The sequence below is a fragment of the Sinocyclocheilus anshuiensis genome, unplaced genomic scaffold, assembly GCF_001515605.1.
Source record: "Sinocyclocheilus anshuiensis isolate Anshui unplaced genomic scaffold, SAMN03320099.WGS_v1.1 scaffold1296, whole genome shotgun sequence".
Classification (NCBI taxonomy): Eukaryota; Metazoa; Chordata; class Actinopteri; order Cypriniformes; family Cyprinidae; genus Sinocyclocheilus; species Sinocyclocheilus anshuiensis.
Genome location: NW_015542415.1, coordinates 210,951 through 232,671, shown reverse-complemented (window position 1 = coordinate 232,671; position 21,721 = coordinate 210,951). Strand labels below are relative to the sequence as shown.

At 38.6% G+C, this 21,721-nt stretch overlaps 1 protein-coding gene across 2 annotated transcripts; it reads right to left on the bottom strand.

The window, feature by feature from the left end:
• Window positions 1-4,231: 4,231 nt before the first annotated feature.
• Window positions 4,232-12,600, bottom strand: LOC107693452 (transgelin-like). 2 transcript variants are annotated; one of them, XM_016492852.1, is made up of 5 exons: window positions 12,404-12,600; window positions 7,525-7,709; window positions 7,265-7,436; window positions 6,901-7,003; window positions 4,232-4,930 (listed from the first exon to the last, which is right to left on the bottom strand). In XM_016492852.1, the coding sequence occupies exons 2-5, from the start codon at window positions 7,702-7,704 to the stop codon at window positions 4,780-4,782; spliced, it is 606 nt and encodes a 201-aa protein (XP_016348338.1). In that variant the 5' UTR covers window positions 7,705-7,709; window positions 12,404-12,600; the 3' UTR covers window positions 4,232-4,779. The 2 variants fall into 2 exon arrangements, with proteins under 2 accessions (XP_016348338.1, XP_016348337.1); XM_016492851.1 differs by lacking the exon at window positions 12,404-12,600 and adding an exon at window positions 9,930-10,125.
• Between the last annotated feature and the right edge of the window lie 9,121 nt (window positions 12,601-21,721).

Genomic DNA, 21,721 nt, shown 5'->3' with positions numbered 1-21,721 from the left:
GTGATTGGTCTGCAAGAACCCCTCCCTCCAAATGTACTTGAGTTTTGTGTGTGTTTATGTGCACTTTAATTTATTTTAATGTTACACCTTCTTATATAAAATAAAACAAAGCAAAGACCAAGTGTCTTATCATTTATTATACTACATAGCATTATACATCAGTAGTTGTCCGCAACAAACAAAGTTGATCTGTCGTGGTACAAGTCCTTGTGCAGATTGGAAGAATGCCATCATCTCCTGTTCCGTTGTTGTCTCCTTTTTGTAGTTTTAAATAATGATTTAACGATTTGATATTTATTTGCCGCCGTCACGGCTATAATGCTTCTCCGACGAGCCGCTTCTTCTTCGGCTTTTGCCGTGGTACTGCGGGTTACACCAGCAACATGCCCGTGGACACTGCAGACTAGCGGTTTGCATGTGTACTGCACTTCGACACGGACAATGACGCAGAAGTATAAATGAAAACTGACGCATAGCCTACGGCGTAGGTCCGACGCAGAACTATAAATCAGCCTTTGCAAATTGTGCGTGTTGACACGGTCGCATTTCACGCGTTCCGTTTAAAGACATTAAAAGTGGAAAAGTGTCCATAACAGCATTCCATTTAGATCTATGTGTGTTTTGAAGAGTTGAGCATTGAAACCAATGTTATACAATACAACAGTCAACCATAAGCATTTGAAATAGCCAGTGATGACAAGTGATCTCGGTGAGTTCGGCGTAAAAATGAGTTATGTTCACATACAGCTTTGATGTAAAAATAGGTGCTGAAAAATATTATCTGCTACCCAAAAAGTCAGGGAAGAAGTTTTTATAACTTATTGAGTGTAAATTTTAATTATAATTCAAATTATTAAATGGATGCCACCTTATTGGGGCTAAAGCCCTCCCTACACCCTAACCCTACCCAATACTTTCTTTTCAACTTTTTTATTATTTCTTTCATTTTTATTAAAGGGGTCACATGATGCTTTTTAAAAGATCATTATTTTGTGTATTTGGTGTTTGCGTGCACATTTGGGCGGCATTACGCAAATATTTCCACATAGTGAGGTAGATATGTGGGGGCGTGTTAGAATGAGCCGTTTTAGGGGGGCATGGCTGACTCTTAACTTTGATAAAGAATATCTCTTTGGTTTTGAGACTTTAGTCTTTGCAACTTCAGGGATCTTATCTATGCACAATCAGCTTGTAACACTCCAAAGAGAAAGGAAAACTTGAAATCGCATCATATGACCCCTTTAAAAATAAATGCTTTTCTGATGTGATTTGAAATTTGAAAAGGGAGAAAAAAAGTTTGCCAAAAGGCAGATTCGAACCGGGTCAATCGCGTCAAAAGGAGTAGGCTATGACACATGCTTTACCATCTACACCACTAAATCTGACAATTAATGACCGTCTTTTGTAATATTGACTAGCCCAATCACACGTTGGTGGTTGGAGTTAGCGTAAATAGCCTCTGCCAACAAGGCGGGCTATTTGCACTTAGTATAAATAAAATAGACACTCCGATTTAAAAAAAAAATTCCCAACAGTTAAACAGTTTACCACAGAAAAAAACAGGGGGTGCCACAGCACCCTCAGCACCCCCACTTCCCCCGCTTATGAAAATACATATTTTATAGTTACTGCTATGCATAGGCTATTGATCATAATCACAGCTAAAAAGCTTCCTACCAGTGGCCCTCCTTCACAAGATGTATCATCTAGCACAGTTTTATCATAGGTTGAATGCAAAATGTTTCAATACAAGCATTTCAGTCAAATGTAATTTATGCAACATTTCAAACCTTTAACCCACGGGGGAAAATCAACCCATGTCAAGAGTTTAAAAGTAGCCCAATTCGGACTTGACAACCCTGCATCAGGAATCTTCAAGAATCAAGAATCTTCGCTTTGTAGTACTAGTTCGTGACAGGTGTTTTGTTTTGCTTTCTCCTCTGTGCTTCCGCGTTCATCACTCTCCCCGGAGCTTACATTGCGCCTTCCGCTACACCTATGTCCGAACGCCTTGTCGTGAACGCGCCTGATTGAGCAACCGGAAGCTGGAGATTACAGTTTATACATTTTTTTAAATCAATATTTTTCTTACACTAATGCATCATTTCGCTTCAGAAGGCCTTTATTAACACCCCAAAGTCGTGTGGAGTAGTTTTATGATGGATGGATGCAGTTTTTTAGGTTTCAAAAACAGGCACCATTCACTGCCATTATACAGCTTGGAAGAGCCAGGACAATTTTAAATATAACTGTGATTGTGTTCGTCTGAAAGAGGAATGTCAGATACGCCTAGGATACCCTAAGGGTGAGTAAATCATGGGCTAATTTTCATTTTTGGGTGAACTAACAGCAGTGATGCATTGTTTCCTTGATTACCGCTGTAAACACAATGCATTATACGGAGGCAAAATTAAAGGAAAATGCCATCTAAACTGCTTCTTAAAGGGGTCATATGATGCGATTTCAATTTGAAAGGCGGGGCATAGAGGAGAAACAATAATGTACAGTATGTGGAAAATAATGTGTTTTTAACCTTAAACCGAATAAACACATTTCATTACACCAAATACACAAAATAATGTTATTTTTAGCAACATCATATGACCCCTTTAAGACAGTCAGTTCCCCTCAGAGATACATTCATACTTCGTGCATTGTGAACAGTGAGCTTGCTCTGCCTGCTAATGTATTTTCTCCTCTTTGCGTCTCTGGCCTCTGTTAACTCTCGTCTTCAAGTGTATATTGGAAGCCTGTTGCACCTGAGTAGTTTTGAAGATTGTTTTTGAAGGTTGTTGCCTGTGAAGTTTCAGCGCATTTGCTTGTGTGGAACAAAGGACGCTTATGATAAATGTGGAGGCACGTGGGCGTGATGTGTTAAAACAACTTTACCCACTACATAGGCTTACCTGTTCTGTACTTTGTGCAGTCCAGTTAAGTTCTAAATGTAATGTATGTTTATAGGGAGCACACTGTACGCCTGGAGGCAGTATGTCATGCTGGATTAGAAAAAGATTTTTCCAAAGTGTTGCAAAAATGTTAGTAGCTCTAGAATGTCATGATGCAACTTTAACATTAACATTTGCTTTCATTAGAATTACTGAAATAAACCATTATTTAAAAGGGCTTTTGTGTACTTTTGGCTATAAAGTGTATATTCTGTGTTAGCACTGTGCATAATTTATTTAAAATGTGAATACACTTATTGATTTACTGATGCATACTGATGTACTCCTTCTGGATGTGTAGTCTGCTCTACATAAAGAATATGCAGATGGACCACACATGTATTTTAATGTAAATAATACTAAGTAATTACCATTAATAATCACGATTACAATATCCAGGTAAATAATCAACAGTCGTATACAAATGTCACCAGCCCAGTAAGTGTGTATTTAGTTAGGTAGTTCAACAAAATGTTTATTCTTCATCGATTTTCAGCAAAGGGCTACAGCACCCTTTGTTGGTGACTTTACAAACCATGATGAAAGCTCCTCCTCTGACCAGTAATTCTTATTAGTCAATCAATTTTTCGAGACTGGTTTAGATAGGTGTTATGGGGAATGTTGCTGTCTGTTGAGTATAACAGCAGGGGGCAGCACAGGACAGATAATGTGATCCTAACCACATGAATCTTAAGGAATCTGTCATTTTCACAGTGGTCATAAGTCAATTAGTTGCATGAAAAAATAATTTTTATTGTGGTTGATTAAGCTTCAAAACCACAAAAATAATAAGCATTGCTGTAATAATAAACATAAACATTTCCTGTTATGTTTCCTTCTAGGCTGTGGTTTGTTGTTCTGGCTGTTGTTGTTGTTGTTCTTGTTTTAAAATGAGTGTCACTGGAATTTCTGTTATGCAATTCTGGTTATTTGTTGAGCCACTAGAGACATATGTTAAATCATGTAATGGACAGACCAGGAAGGAAGTGTGAAGGCAGGATGTAGAGAAGGAAGGAAGGGGAGGGGATACAAGATCTGCTTCTCTCTCACTCCCTCTTTTTCTTCTTCTCAATTCTGTTTTCTTTCTTTCACACCTAAACCATAATCTTTGTCATCAAAAGCAGAAAGCACACAATGGATAAAGAGATGAAGTGAGAAATATGTTGAGGTCAGAAGGGTGAGAGAAAAGCTGTTATCTGGCATCTGTAACTGCCAGCACTGTTACATAACACTCGATGGCAGAGAATAAGCAAAGGCTGGAGCACAGCTGAACACAATGAGATTTCAAAATTTAAATGAATTTTATTAGCAAAATCAATTATTAGTTACTCATGTACAATGTATAAGCATATTGATGTAATGCCCTAGATTCATATTGATTTTAGATCAGTAAATGAATATTGAGCTGAGAATATAAATTGGGTCCACAGAAACACAAGACAAGACGATACCTGACTGTGCAAGGCCAAATTCACCTTATAGGCATTTTGTTCCCATGGAATGCAGCAGAATGCATTTCTCTGGAATGGATGAAATAGAATAATGGAATGTATGTCCGTCTGCACCCTAATAGAATTTATGGCAGACTAATGAAATTCTAATGGAATGTACAGGATACCAGCTCATGTGTAGGGAATAGTTGCTTTCTGAAGCAAAGACCTAGAGCAGTTTTAGTTTGAAATGATACAATGAACTTGTACACTTTGGTTTAAGCACTGTGTGTTCTGTTCATTGTTATTGTCCAGCTGGGGTTTGCTGAAGGTTTAAGTGAGACTCTACATCTGGTCCACCCTGCTGAAGGGCTGAGAAGGACAGATCACGGATCTTCAGTCCTTTATTTGTTGTTCAAGATCTGCCGAGGTCGACCATAACCAGTCGTGCCCGCCTGCGATGCCCCTTTGTTAGTGCCCATCTGTAGGCCGATTACATTCTGACCTTCTTTCAGCTGCTCCTCAGTGAACTCCCTCTTGTTCTCCTGGGATTTCCTGATGTAAAGATGAGAACAAATAACTCAGTAAACAAATATTCTACTGATAAAATGTTTGGGGTCAGTAATTTTTTTTTAAAGAAATGACTTTTCTTTAATACTTCAATACTTTTATTGAACAGTTACGCATTAAATTGTTCAGAAGTAAAAGTCATTAAAAAAGACATTAAGTAAAAGTAAAGACATTAATAATGTTACAAAAGATTTCTATTTCAAATAAAATGTTATTTTTTTATTTTGTATTAATCAAATAATCCTGAGAAATAAAATGTATCAGTTTCCACTAAAATATTACATAAAATATTTCGAACATTGATAATAATAATAAGAAATGTTTCTTGAGCAGCAAATCAGCATATTAGAATGATTTCTGAAGGATCATGTGACACTGAAGCCTGAAAACTGTTTACTGTATTTTTTATCAAATTTGGATCAAATAAATGCAGGCTTGGTGAGCAGAAGAGAATTCTTTTCTTTAAAAAAAAAAAAAAAAAAAAAATCTTACAGACCCCCAAACTTTTGAACAGCAGTGTACTCTTGTTTTCAAGCAACTTTCACCCTTAAGGTGATATACACAGGGCAACTTTTTGAGCAATGGTGCTGGGCAATGTTGCTGTCAATGGGCAACCAGGTGAGACACAGGGCCCACAGCCGATCTAAAGTATCCAGGTAGAAATTTGATGCCCATTTTTAATGGGAAAGTTGCCTGGCAACATTTCTCAAAAAAGTTGCCCCGTGTATCATCACCTTTAGCTACCAAAGAAACTGCATTCTATGACTGCATTCTATAAACTATTCTATGACGTTTTGTAGTATAAATAGTGTGAGTAGTGTGTTCACACTGAAAATTCCAAAACGAAAAAGTGCACTTTAAATACCCGAATGATGCACTTAAATAACCGAAAAACGAAGTGTGGAATGTTGGACACTTCATGCTCTCAACTGTCGCAGCTTTAATTACGTAGCAAAGGGGAAGGGACTATTAGACTCCGATTATTAATGACAAAATAAGCTTATATAATTCATACACTACATGATTGAGTACATAGTGTATAGGGTGACCATACGTGCCATTTTTCCCGGACGCGTCCTGGCCAGGATTTCTATATTGCCTAAAATATCTAGGTTTTGTCTTTGTTTGCGTGTGTACATCGGTGTATGACATCAAAATACCACACAGACGGTTCCTTATGCTTTCAAAATGCTCTCGAGGTACTTTGATGTCAAACACTGATCGATCTGAGCCGCGCTGCTTTTAAGTCGAACACGCATCCTATGTAACGTACGCGTAATTGCATCGCTTTGACCGTAAATCCCACCTTCTCACCATGTTATTGGTCAATCTACTTTTCGATCATTACCTTCAGCAAGCATGAAAACAGGAAAACAAAGCCAAAACAAAGCCTGGCAAGGACGCGTCCTGGAAAAATGGCACGTATGGTCACCCTAATAGTGTATAGTGCGCCATTTGGGACGCAGCTACTGTCTCTCTCTACTGTCTCTTTTGTAATATTAATAATAACATATTTCTATGAGACACACACTTATCTGTGTTTGCTGATTCCATGCTGGACACATTAAAAATGTCTGGCCAATAAGTGTTTGTAATCATGTTGCTATGACAATAAGCCACAACTGCAAAACGGTCAGTGCAGTGGCTTGTTTTTGTCATTTGGTCGCTATGCCGGTGTTCTGACGATTTGTGCTACCCTGTCAGATTTTGCTACCTCCCATTAAAACAGATGGTAGCATAATTCGATAGCGAAAAGTGCTACCTATCAGATTTTGCTTCCAGCATGATATTAATAAGGTGTGAGGCTTTATTAACATGTACACCAACCAAAACCCTAAACCTACCCTTACAGTAGGATAAATACAGTGTTGGTAGCATAATCTGATAGGTAGCATTATTTGTCAGAACACCGGTTCATTTTGCGAACAGGAAGAGGAAACCACAACAACACTCACTTGTGGAACCAGCTAGGGTCACCGCAGTAACAGCCATCATCCGTAGTAACAGCCAGACTCCCCAAAGACAGCAGTGTCATTTGCACAGCAGCAAGGTCCTTACCTACCCATACACAAACATATAGATCGCAAAGAGATCAATGCATGGTGCTTTTTTGGCAGTAAAATATAAAAATAAAAACTGATTCAAAATAATGATACATTCTATAATAGTTTATAAATAATGCTAAAATAACACTGTTATATGCCAGTTCTGTTTTTAATGGCATAATTTAGACAGACGAATCAAGGCAAGAGACATGTCAAGTTGACCATTTTCTATTAACTAAATCCACTAAGATCGCATGTGAAAACAGGCACTCACCCTCCCACAGGTCAACTGTTTGAAACATGTCAGACTTGGTGACCCCATAGCGTTCGGCAGCACCAAGGAACTGAGAGATCTGCTCCATCTGTTTAAAAGCCATTGGAGAACTTTGGATCTTTTTCACAGGCTTTGAATCCTTATAGAGACTGTTAATCAGCTCGCATAAAATCTACAAAGAGAGAACAGAAAAAGAGATGATTAAAATGATGAAAGGATTGTGTTGTGTTACAAAGACTTTAATGGAAGTGGTGGCTTACACATCCATCCTTAAGCCATTGCTGGAAGCCTTGTTTTCCAGGTTGAGGTTTTCCTACAGAACCCCCACACTGAGCGATGATCCAGTGCACCAGCCGCTCCTCCAGCTCTGGATCGTACTTCTTGTCAATTTTACTCTGCACCTCACGACTCAGACCATAGGATGGACCTTTATTTGCCATTTTGACTGAGAAAACATGCATACACAGTCATTTGATTTTTCTTTAGTTTACACTTTGTGAGTTAGTTTTAGTTCAGTTTTATAGTTTAATTCAATTGTAGTTTTAGAGTTGTGTTAGCTGATATCATTTAAATATTGGCATTTAATTTATCAAGGACATCTAGTGTTATTGCTAGAATTATGTAGTGCCATTTTCATGTTTAATGCAGGAGGGTTGTAAAAGTTGACAACATATATAGTATTCTGTATCATAAATTAAAATTACATTTTTATTTTATAAAAAAAAACTACATTTTACAATACATTAAACTACATTTGAGTTTAGTTTCACTTTTTCCAATTATGTTATCACTGGACCAAACCTGAACAAGAATAAGCAGTTGTGCTCTTTTTGTTTTAAGCTGCTATGATATCGCATGATTTGTTCAGGCAGGTTTGGTTTTACTGTTAAAAAGCCTGAATTTGTGTAGTCAGAGGATTTAGCTAAGTAAGGAGTATCTAACTGTGACTGCCATGAAAATTCCATTCTCGACAGTAATGCAAAGTTTCAATGCAAATATTGATGCACTCTGGTAATAACCTGCATTCACTGTAGTGTGTAGTCTTTAACAGAGCAACCTTAATCTCTGACAACACAACACAACCTCTGAACTGGCAAAGACAGACATCTCAGATCGTAATCAGAAACTGCTGACCACTGAGTGTCAGAAATGCTGAAACCTGCTTTTGTGTCAACATGTTCTTATCACATTTCAAACTGCTGTTAGGCCATATTGGATTTATCAGGCCTTCATTTGAATTCATTACTGTTTCAGGCACCACGTCAAGAACTAAAATGCAAAGACAACAGTATAGGCAAACTTACACAGATAGAATCAGAGAGACAAGGTAAAACTCAAAAGATAAATTTGTCAAAGTCCAACCCCAAAGTCATCTAAAGAAAACTGTGGCCTGTTTGCTAATCAGTCAAGAGTCAGAATTTGTGACTCTTTTGCAACATCCAAACACATAAAGCATACACCCTTTCTTCAATTTTCTTGCTGTTTCCTATTGTTTCCAGTTTAGTGCACTCAGATTCCACAGCTATGAAACTGTTATAATATCAGACATTCACAAAGCTTTCATGCACATGTACACATCCTTGTCCCTGTAAATCACTAAACTCACACATCACTGCTATGGGTGATATATGCAAAAAGACAAGTTACAACCTGCCGTGCCCATGTTTGTAGAGGAGGTGAGGGGTGTGTTTGTGTGTGTCTGTCTGTGCATTTCACAGTCCTATTAGTTCACATCCGGTGAGGATTTCTTTTATTTGTAAGCAGTAGATCAAATACACACACAAACATATGAGCACACCTGGAGTCTCATATCTCAAATTACGTAACAATCTTTCATCTTATCTGCTATTTGGCTTCAGGCTCAAAATCATGGCTACAGTAAGACTCCCTCTTCAGCTCTTAGTAATATCCTGTAAGAATGAGATATGGTATGTAAGCAAACACGTTTGATATGGTAAATGGAAAGAAATAATTAAGAATGACTTTGTGATATTAAAATTTGTTTTAATATCACAAATTAATTTTGTGATATTAAACCCGAAAATCAAATAGTCAACTGAGCTTTAACCACTAACACTCAGACCTCAAACACAGGAAACCAGAGGCATTTAGAGGAGCTGGTTTCAGTTCAGAACCAAAAGCATTTTTACAGAGATCTTATACTCTCACTTGAATTTCGAGAGAGAGAGAGAGAGAGAGTGAGAGAGAGGGGAGTATAAAGAACAACCCTCATTTGAAGGGGAAAAACATGTGCGTCATGCAGCCAGATTTTTTTTATTCGGTTTTGGAGTATGCAGTTTCAGTGTGTGTGTGTGTTTGTGTGTAAGACAAAGACAAATGACATGGAGAAGAACGAAATTGCAACATCATCAGCTACTGCCAATAAAAACTTTTTTATAGAGACAGAGCATGTAAAAACAGGCAGAGGCATTCAACAGTATTCTGAAGAATGATCTAAATTATGAGAGTTCTTCTTCATTCAGATGTCATTCACTGGTATAGTCAGTTTGTACCACTAAATAACATCTCTAATGCTAAAACTCTCTCAGTCTGTCATTCTTTCTAACTTGCTCACTGTCCTCTCTTGGTCTTGGCATGTATTACATATTTATGTTCAAAATCATGTTAACTTAGCAAAATGTAGGTTTATATGTACAGTACTTACCAGTTTATGTGTAGAAACCCTGCTCAGTAGTCTTGATATGAAAATGCGTATTCTGTGATGCACACAACTGTGTGTGTGTCTATGTGAATGAGAGTCTCTTGCCCTTTATGATAGAGTTTAGGGTCCAAACTCAGGGAGTGCCACCCTCATGGAAATGACTTCAGCAAGAGTGAGACCAAGCATGAGAAAGAGGGAGTGAAGGACAGAGCAAGAAAGGCAAAAGAGGAGGTAACCACATCCATAAAAGGTCATGACTTTTTTCGAAATCTCTCCACCATTTCTGCCCCTCCTTTCCTCTCTCATTTTCCTGTATTGCAATGTGCGTCCTTATTTGGGAGAGGGAAAAGAAGCGGTCTGGACAGAGCGCTGATATCATTTAAATATTGGCATTTAATTTATCAAGGACATCTAGTGTTATTGCTAGAATTATGTAGTGCCATTTTCATGTTTAATGCAGGAGGGTTGTAAAAGTTGACAACATATATAGTATTCTGTATCATAAATTAAAATTACATTTTTATTTTATAAAAAAAAACTACATTTTACAATACATTAAACTACATTTGAGTTTAGTTTCACTTTTTCCAATTATGTTATCACTGGACCAAACCTGAACAAGAATAAGCAGTTGTGCTCTTTTTGTTTTAAGCTGCTATGATATCGCATGATTTGTTCAGGCAGGTTTGGTTTTACTGTTAAAAAGCCTGAATTTGTGTAGTCAGAGGATTTAGCTAAGTAAGGAGTATCTAACTGTGACTGCCATGAAAATTCCATTCTCGACAGTAATGCAAAGTTTCAATGCAAATATTGATGCACTCTGGTAATAACCTGCATTCACTGTAGTGTGTAGTCTTTAACAGAGCAACCTTAATCTCTGACAACACAACACAACCTCTGAACTGGCAAAGACAGACATCTCAGATCGTAATCAGAAACTGCTGACCACTGAGTGTCAGAAATGCTGAAACCTGCTTTTGTGTCAACATGTTCTTATCACATTTCAAACTGCTGTTAGGCCATATTGGATTTATCAGGCCTTCATTTGAATTCATTACTGTTTCAGGCACCACGTCAAGAACTAAAATGCAAAGACAACAGTATAGGCAAACTTACACAGATAGAATCAGAGAGACAAGGTAAAACTCAAAAGATAAATTTGTCAAAGTCCAACCCCAAAGTCATCTAAAGAAAACTGTGGCCTGTTTGCTAATCAGTCAAGAGTCAGAATTTGTGACTCTTTTGCAACATCCAAACACATAAAGCATACACCCTTTCTTCAATTTTCTTGCTGTTTCCTATTGTTTCCAGTTTAGTGCACTCAGATTCCACAGCTATGAAACTGTTATAATATCAGACATTCACAAAGCTTTCATGCACATGTACACATCCTTGTCCCTGTAAATCACTAAACTCACACATCACTGCTATGGGTGATATATGCAAAAAGACAAGTTACAACCTGCCGTGCCCATGTTTGTAGAGGAGGTGAGGGGTGTGTTTGTGTGTGTCTGTCTGTGCATTTCACAGTCCTATTAGTTCACATCCGGTGAGGATTTCTTTTATTTGTAAGCAGTAGATCAAATACACACACAAACATATGAGCACACCTGGAGTCTCATATCTCAAATTACGTAACAATCTTTCATCTTATCTGCTATTTGGCTTCAGGCTCAAAATCATGGCTACAGTAAGACTCCCTCTTCAGCTCTTAGTAATATCCTGTAAGAATGAGATATGGTATGTAAGCAAACACGTTTGATATGGTAAATGGAAAGAAATAATTAAGAATGACTTTGTGATATTAAAATTTGTTTTAATATCACAAATTAATTTTGTGATATTAAACCCGAAAATCAAATAGTCAACTGAGCTTTAACCACTAACACTCAGACCTCAAACACAGGAAACCAGAGGCATTTAGAGGAGCTGGTTTCAGTTCAGAACCAAAAGCATTTTTACAGAGATCTTATACTCTCACTTGAATTTCGAGAGAGAGAGAGAGAGAGAGTGAGAGAGAGGGGAGTATAAAGAACAACCCTCATTTGAAGGGGAAAAACATGTGCGTCATGCAGCCAGATTTTTTTTATTCGGTTTTGGAGTATGCAGTTTCAGTGTGTGTGTGTGTTTGTGTGTAAGACAAAGACAAATGACATGGAGAAGAACGAAATTGCAACATCATCAGCTACTGCCAATAAAAACTTTTTTATAGAGACAGAGCATGTAAAAACAGGCAGAGGCATTCAACAGTATTCTGAAGAATGATCTAAATTATGAGAGTTCTTCTTCATTCAGATGTCATTCACTGGTATAGTCAGTTTGTACCACTAAATAACATCTCTAATGCTAAAACTCTCTCAGTCTGTCATTCTTTCTAACTTGCTCACTGTCCTCTCTTGGTCTTGGCATGTATTACATATTTATGTTCAAAATCATGTTAACTTAGCAAAATGTAGGTTTATATGTACAGTACTTACCAGTTTATGTGTAGAAACCCTGCTCAGTAGTCTTGATATGAAAATGCGTATTCTGTGATGCACACAACTGTGTGTGTGTCTATGTGAATGAGAGTCTCTTGCCCTTTATGATAGAGTTTAGGGTCCAAACTCAGGGAGTGCCACCCTCATGGAAATGACTTCAGCAAGAGTGAGACCAAGCATGAGAAAGAGGGAGTGAAGGACAGAGCAAGAAAGGCAAAAGAGGAGGTAACCACATCCATAAAAGGTCATGACTTTTTTCGAAATCTCTCCACCATTTCTGCCCCTCCTTTCCTCTCTCATTTTCCTGTATTGCAATGTGCGTCCTTATTTGGGAGAGGGAAAAGAAGCGGTCTGGACAGAGCGAGGAATTTCTTCACATGCCTTCCCCTTCACTCCGCCCAGAGCAATGGGAAGAGGGCGAGAGGAATGATACGGGCATGAATGAGAGAATATCTAGGCAATTTTCTATGGGGCTGCTGATTAGGTTTGCTGAAACAGGAAGTCACAGAGTAGACACATGACAACCGAATGCAAAATGAGACGGGACAGGGAAACTGGGACAGTAAATGTGACAGAAGTGAGAGAAAGAGAGAATGTCAGACAGACATGCATACCACTCCTGACATGCCATGACATCACTGGACAAAGTGAGCTGAGCTGTACTGATGTCATGATCTAACTTCTGCTTCCATAGTAATACAGAATTGAGTCACTTCCCTTTGTTTTTACTTGTTTCTATACAAAAATATTGTCTCAAGTTTAGTTTACTGTGTTCCAAGTATAATATATTTATAGGTATGTTGATGGGGCTTTTCACGCTTGATGTAGTTCATTCCAAGTTCCAGGTTAACAGAGTCTTGTGTTGTCTTGCTTTACATTTCACACTGCTCATAGTTTATCCAGAGTTAATAATTAATCATGGGTATTCATAATCTAACGTTTCACATGGTACATTCCTAAACTCCGGGTTAACATTCGTATGTGCAGATGTGCTGTGTCAGTGTCATTGTTTTGGTGAACTCCGCACGCAACCTGTTTACATAAAGGCTCTTTCATTGTGCATCCACATATTATGTTACAGACTGTACTGTCAAGTTTTTCCTGAATGAACTTTTCAGACTATAAGCGTAAGCATGAAACAGTCTCTTCTTCACTCCAATAGACACATTTTCTGTCACCATTTGACATTTTTCCAAAACTACTGTTTATATGTGTTTCTGTCACTGTCCAAAGTATGTGAATTTGAGGCATGTGATTGGTTGTCTGTGTCTAGCTGTAAGTCTGGCCATGCAATGTGGGCTTCACATCTCAAAAAAAGATACTAACCCTGCTCTAGAGCGAAAATTTGGCGAAACATCGCTATGTTTACAACAATGTCACTCATTGCAATTTCGAGAGTGAGTTCTGTTACGTACACACACAAAACTGTTATAGGGGATTCTCTCCTGTATTTAACTGCAGCTGTCCTGAACCTTTACAGTGTGTACGTGGCCCATGAAAATATATTGTTGGATTAACTAAATGGTTTCAATATGGATAGACATATTAACTGCGGTCATGCCATCTGCGCTTCAAGTGTCTGATGTTGGAAATCATGTAATTTTTACTATGTTCACTGTGTTACCTTGAAAACCAGCTTGTTGAAGCGAGGTCTAAGCTGAGCTTGTTGCACTTGTTGAGATTGATCAGTGGCAGAGGCCTTACAGGGCTGTGTCATACACTGGTCTGATGTGAGATGAGATAACAGTGGAGCTGGGTGGAGTTCCCCTCTCTCTCATTCACACACAAATGATGGTTTTACTATACTACTGTTCAGTTTGGGGTCACTACTTTTTTCCCTTTTATTCAGCATGGATAAAATAATTAATTTCTTTACATTAGCCTGCAGCTAATAGAGTATTTCTACGAGTGAAGAGAGGTCTGTCTTAAACAGGCCATAACAATGATGTTCTCCACTAATCTTAGTTTATTCTATTGAACATATAATGATAACATCACTGCCTGTGTGTTTGTGTTGTGTGTGTGTTTGAATGCGTATGCAGCTCTGCAGTGCTGTTTTAGCTCTCAGTAGGATAAAGTTAGTATCCGCTAAAGATGTTTCAGCCCCATATGTCACCACAGATTTCTCTTCCAGACACGAGCTGTGCGTAAACCTGCTCTCCAGCTCTAAAAGACCGAACAGGATTTGTGTGGCGGTTTCTTCTGCATCCTCCCTGTTGTCCTCCCACGCAGCGACCTCAGAACGTCCCTGTCTCACTAGTGCCACCCGCTGGTACAAACGCTGTCCTTCAGATCCTTTGAGTACACTGTAAGGCTAAAGGAGAAGACGCCCGCACAAGGAGCCGTGAAGATGCCTGAATGAGTCACACACAGATTGATTGTGTGCATTTTTATACATTCGTGTGTATGTGTGAGAGAGGATATGCACATTTGGTATATTCATCATATACCAAATTACTACATTTGTTTAACATTTATTTGTTCTTTAAAATGTTATTAGTGAATTACTTTATTTATTCTAAATAATAACATATTTAAAAAAAAGTATGAATGTATTTAACCCTCAGATGCAATGTGCTATATTACTAGACATGGAATAATTTCTTAAGGTTTAAAAAAAAACAAAAAAAACAACAATAATCGGTGTTGCTTTTGTTATTATTGTTGTTATCCAAAATGGTTCTTAACCTAAATAAAGCCGAAATAAAATAAAATATAAATATTTTCAATTAGAAAAAAAATCTAATTGAAATTAAGCTAAAACTACTAAAACTGAAATAAATTAAAGCTATATAGAGATATTTTTAAAAATAATAAAAGTGACAAACAAGAATACTAAAACTTAAACTAAATTAAAATACAGAATATGTAAAAAATAAAAGCTAATTCAAAATATTAAGTGCTATAATGCTATGTTAATAGTAAAATATTAATACTAGGCCTATATACTATAGCAGTGGTTCCCAACCTTTTTTCCATGGTGCACTGAATTGTTTGCAGCTGTTTATCGTGTCAATTAATATTTATTATTCATGTTATCCAAAATGGTTCTTAACCTAAATAAAGCCGAAATAAAATAAAATATAAATATTTTCAATTAGAAAAAAAATCTAATTGAAATTAAGCTAAAACTACTAAAACTGAAATAAATTAAAGCTATATAGAGATATTTTTAAAAATAATAAAAGTGACAAACAAGAATACTAAAACTTAAACTAAATTAAAATACAGAATATGTAAAAAATAAAAGCTAATTCAAAATATTAAGTGCTATAATGCTATGTTAATAGTAAAATATTAATACTAGACCTATATACTATAGCAGTGGTTCCCAACCTTTTTTCCATGGTGCACTGAATTGTTTGCAGCTGTTTATTGTGTCAATTAATATTTATTATTCATTCTAGGAAGCAAACTAAAGAAAACTGTCTGCGATGAAGTAGATGAAAAGTATCAAAATATGGGGGTAGTTTTTTTAAATATATTTTTTTATTTATTTGTTTGTTTATTTGGATGAGGGAGCCCTGGAAAATGCCACTGGTCCTGCCCAAAACTCATGACATTGGTTGAGCCAATGTTACTGTCGGCTGTTCAAACAGTTTGAGCAATCTACAAATGCCTTCCATGTATCTTTTTCTGCATTTTAAGCCAGGATCTGAGAAAGTATTTTGACACTGAAAAAATTGTAGTTCAGCTTGAACTTTTAATATAAAGAACTTTCAGCTACTTTGTTACAACAGCTCAGTTTTTTTAGAGAGAAAATTCACCTCTTCAGGGAAGCAAGTCCTGATCACTTGAGCTGAAACTATTTTTATCATTTTAATTTAGCTGATTTGACTGAATTTCCAAACACAAAATCAATGGTTATACAAATGGTTATACATTTCTTCACATTTATTTGCAGTGTTATATTCAGAATCTTGCTAGACTTTTAGTCATTTATGGTAATTGTTAGGTGTAATGAGATTCTTAGTAGGGAAGGAAGAAGTCGGAGTCAGCGTGACTGAGGCTCGGGTAATTTATTATACTTCCCGTAGGAACAGCGAAAACAGGCAGGCGCTCAGGCGCTGCAAAACAAACAAAACTTATATAGCACTTCTGCGGTTCTCTAGGCCCAGGCCACAGTCTTTCCCCCACGAGTCCTCAGTCTGTCTCATCTCTCCCTCTCTGTTTCCCCTGAGGCCTTTTACGGTCTCTCCAGGCCAATCACTGAAACGAGAAGCAGGTGAATGTCATTTTGCACTTGACCTACTTACTCACCGCTGGTCTCTGACCGCTCTCTCCTGCTGCAGACTCCGCTAAACCACGCCCCCCTCGCCACAATATGCAAATTCATTCTCTGGCAGCAGGAGGCGCTTGTAGAGTGGGAGAGATAGAGGTTTCCCCAGTAATGGCTGTAATCAAATAAGCGCTGCATTCACAAACGCTGCTCAGGCATTACAGGCAAGATGAAATGTAAATGACATCCATAATTTTTTGAAGACAGTCGGTTTCCTTCAGAAATACAGTGATATAAAAACACCCACACCGTGCAATGCTCATGTTTAATCAACGAAGTCAAAGCCTTTTGGAAAATATCTTTTTGGCGGTGAGTTTTGATATTGTGGCGGGCGCCACAAATAAACCAATGTATGAAGGGAGTGCATCTGTGCACCTTTCGGATAGCGCATCAAGCGCCTCCTGCTGGTTGACCGGGTACTCGGTACCACTATACTTAAAAAAAACCTGGTACCATAACCTATTAATTTTTTTAGTACCGACTTGGTACCGAAGTCTTTTGACAACACTAATCAAATCAATTAGCAATAGCATAAATAAATACAACTGAACCAAATTTCAGTTACAGAAACTGTAATTAAAGGTTTAAAAACTGCATAGTTTTCTTTTCATAAATACAATATAGATTGCCGGCAGTCCGGCCCTTCTCAGCGCTCTCAGTACGGCCCGCACATGCTCCATATGCCGCTGCCAGTCGTTACTATAAATAATAATATCATCTAGATAAGCAGCAGCATATGTCGCATGCGGCTGAAGAATCTTATCCATGAGGCGCTGAAACGTGGCTGGCGCCCCGAACAACCCGAACGGAAGCGTAACAGGCAGCCTGTGGGTCGTCCGGGACCCGGATCAGTGCCCCGACCTCCATCACCGGGCACCGGTTGATGAAATGTCCGGGGTCCCTGCAACGCCAACAGGCCGACCCAGACTTCCCCACCGCCCTAGTGGCAGGAAGTGGGTCAAGGGACTGGCCTGGAGAGAGCAGGAAAAAGGGAAGTGCTGTGGATCCCGCCCCGGCTAGCCCTGCCCCCCTGGGCGGTGCTCTCGGGCCAGCGGCAGACTCCGGAGGCGGCCCGCCCCTTCCCCGGGGAGGGACTTGAGGAGTGATTCCCGGACAGGACCTAGGAAAGGGAACAGGACAGGGGGAAGAAGGAACATTAGGAGAAGAGAGACCGCCACCTGCGCCTCCCCTGAAAGTAGTGGTATAAGACGCACTGGCCAGTGCTCTTGTGGCCACCCACACGCCTCGGCCGATTTCTCGAAGAGGTCGAGGAAAGCCTCTGGATCGTCCTGTGGTCCCACTGCTTCAGGTTATCGTGTTGCGTAATCCACTAGGACTAACGCAAAGCGATGCCCGCGTGCCGACCGTTCTAATGGCCCGATGAGGTCCATACCAATTCTCTCGAAGGGGCCTGCATTAGAGGTAAAGGGCACAAAGGCGCTTTTGGGGAGGCCGGTGGGTTTACCAGCTGACATTCACAACAAGCCGCGCACCACCTGCGCACATTCTCGTGAATGCCCGGCCAAAAGAATCGGGCCATGAGAAGATTTAGTGTCGCTGCCTGTCCTAAATGTCCTGCCATTGGATTACAATGAGCCGCCTGGAAAAGCATTTCCTTGGATCCCGCCCCGGCTAGCCCTGCCCCCCTGGGCGGTGCTCTCGGGCCAGCGGCAGACTCCGGAGGCGGCCCGCCCCTTCCCCGGGGAGGGACTTGAGGAGTGATTCCCGGACAGGACCTAGGAAAGGGAACAGGACAGGGGGAAGAAGGAACATTAGGAGAAGAGAGACCGCCACCTGCGCCTCCCCTGAAAGTAGTGGTATAAGACGCACTGGCCAGTGCTCTTGTGGCCACCCACACGCCTCGGCCGATTTCTCGAAGAGGTCGAGGAACAGGCCACAGTCTTTCCCCCACGAGTCCTCAGTCTGTCTCATCTCTCCCTCTCTGTTTCCCCTGAGGCCTTTTACGGTCTCTCCAGGCCAATCACTGAAACGAGAAGCAGGTGAATGTCATTTTGCACTTGACCTACTTACTCACCGCTCGTCTCCGACCGCTCTCTCCTGCTGCAGACTCCGCTAAACCACGCCCCCCTCGCCACATTAGGTACAGTTTATTTCATTGTCATCAACACAATTTATCCTTGCCCTTTCAGTGATTTTTGTGAGAAAGCTTTTGCTAAGAAACTAAACAGCTGTTTCCAGCCTGCAAAGGAACATTCTCCATGTAAACACATGTTCTTTTGAATACTCACCTTTTCTGTGATCAAATGTAACCTTTTTCTCCAATCAAACCAGCTTTGTTGTTTTTGGCGGCGTGTAGGTTTCTTCATATCCTCTGTTAAGTTCACAGCATTGACTCTCCTCACTGGCAAAAACACCTGTTAAACACACAAACTGGCTTTGAATTTATGAAAAAGTCCTTCTCACTCACTGTGTGGTGTTAATTGGTGGTGCTTATTTCATTAGCTTTGATGTCAGGCACAGAGGGCAGTCCCACCCTGATGGCTATCAATCATCATTGTTCATCTGTGTGTGTGTGTGTGTGTGTGTGTGTGTGTGTGTGTGTGTGTATGGGTGTGCGTGCCGTGTACACATCCTATAGCTGCTCAGATGTAAAATCCCAAGGAAGTGCAAAGCACTCTCAGATGTCTCCCTGAACCCAACTCCTCAATGTCTGTGTGTTATAATTGGATGATAACAGATAAAAAGGGACAAGAGTATCAGTAGGTCAGCTGGCTCTGGTTGCACATGTGTTTTTGTTTGCGTGAAGAATTGGCTGATATTATCAGGTGTATCAATAGCCGTATTTTATTGGGTCAATATTGATTTGTTCTTGTGTTCTTGGTTTGGTTTTTATTATGGTTCATCCCAGTGATGTAATTCAGAGGCATCATCTGCGTAATATTAAAAATAAAAAATCACTCATGTTTCTCAAATCACACCATTATCACATGGGAGTATGAAATGAGTGTAACTGGCATATTGTGTGTTAGTTTAGTTACATAAAATAAACAAATGTATTTATTTAAACTTTTATACTATATAGAACTATATGATCTTTTTGTTATATTATATTATATTATATTATATTATATAAAGGGCATAATTTTCATACGTCTTCTGTAGAGGACACCAGGACAAACATCATGTTAATCAAGCATTTTGGGGAGACACAGCAAGTCAATAGGGAAAGAAATTATAGATCAATATTCCTATGAAATATTAGATATTCTTCTGAAATCGTTGCAAAGTTATTACTCCCATTATTACACTTCTTTTTTCATTATGGTTTGCCCCAAGAACACATTAATATGCAAATTAGATGCAATGTATAAATACATTGTATAGAATGGGAATACCAATTTATGGATATTGTACGCACCTATTGCATAAAGTAAAAGAGTATATCAAATCATTCTGTTATAATTTTCATAACATAGTTGAGAATCATCTTTGTACAAAGTTTGGTTAAAAATAGGGGTGCACGGACGGATACCATTTGTTCAGAACCGATCCGATCCGATACCAAAAATTCTGAGTATCGGCCAATACTGATACCGATCTGATACACAGTTTTTTGGTGTGTTAAACACAATCTACTAAATATAGACAACTTCATTATAAAGAAAAATATATAATCATAATATTTGACAAAATATTATTATAAACTAGGTTATAAACTGGATAATTCAGCAGCAAAAGTTACTCTAGAAAAATCATGAGTGCACAATAATTTTATAAAATCTAAACATTTAGTGAAAAAAACATTAGTGGGGAACAAATAAAAGTGAATAAGTGTAGGATTCAATCTGGTAAAATGTTACACATTGCTCTTTGTATTTTTGTAAAATACATTAATGAAAAACAAGTAAATATAGGCTATTTATAATTATATACAATAAAATTAAAAGACATTTATTTTAAATGTACAGCACAGTAATGAGGCAGCAACATATTTTAGATAGGACAAAACAAGAAAAGCTATTAATAATCTTTTATTGCTCAAAAGTATTATAATATGAAAGGCTCCAATACAGAGCGGAACAAAGTGCTTATGCGCATCTCCTGCGCAGAATGATGTACTTGAAGCGACATGGAGTCACAGTGCACAGCGCTCGGCATAGAAAAGTTCAAAGGACAAAGGGAAGCGTAGTGTAGCCTGTTACATCTGTGCAACAGTTTGAGCCCTTTCTTTTAACAGTTTCAAATTTCAGTTACTGTGCGCATGAAGAACATTTCATAGTGCTCTCTACTCCAGTGTTGTGATCTAACAGACACCCGGTAGAAAGTAACCTGATTTAGAAACAGCGCTAAACTCCAGCAAGATAAAGTCCTTTTATGCAAAACCATTGATCTTTATCTACAGATCAAATATAATAATAGGAACACTGAATCATCTTGGAGAGTGTGTCATCGTCTTGACTGTCATAACCAAACACAACATGCAGTTTGAGAGTGCTGAATGGAGGATGACAGGCAGGAAGAGTTTAGGTGAACTTGAATTTAACGACTTTAATACTCATCTGTAGCCTACCTCACATTAAACTATGGAAAACCTTCATAAGACATGGAGTATAGTGCACGGAAACGTTGTTTTCTCGCCATTTGTTTCTCATGCTCCAACCAATTTAATGACATAAAAAAAGACAAAAGTAAATATAGGCTAGTCATTATTAAGTTGAAATCACTTCAGTTTGGTTCGATAACTGTGTAAAGTCCATCAATTATGGAGTGAATTTCATTCATCTATAAAGCAGCTCTGGAGAAAAGAGTGATGTCATTATCCAGCTCAGCTCAGTTTAGATTCTCATTCAATAGTGTCTGCAGTCAAGTCAAAAATAGTGCCAAAATGATCATGTGTCCCCATGAGCAAGCCAAAAGGTGACAGTGGCAAGGAACCCAAACTCCATCAATGACACTTTATTTATTTTTTTTGGAATTGTCCATTATTAATTGTAAAAAAAAGTTAAATGAAATAGTTAGGATATTTTGTGTGTGTATTTTGATCTTTACTCTTGCTAGATGTGTTTGTGCCACCA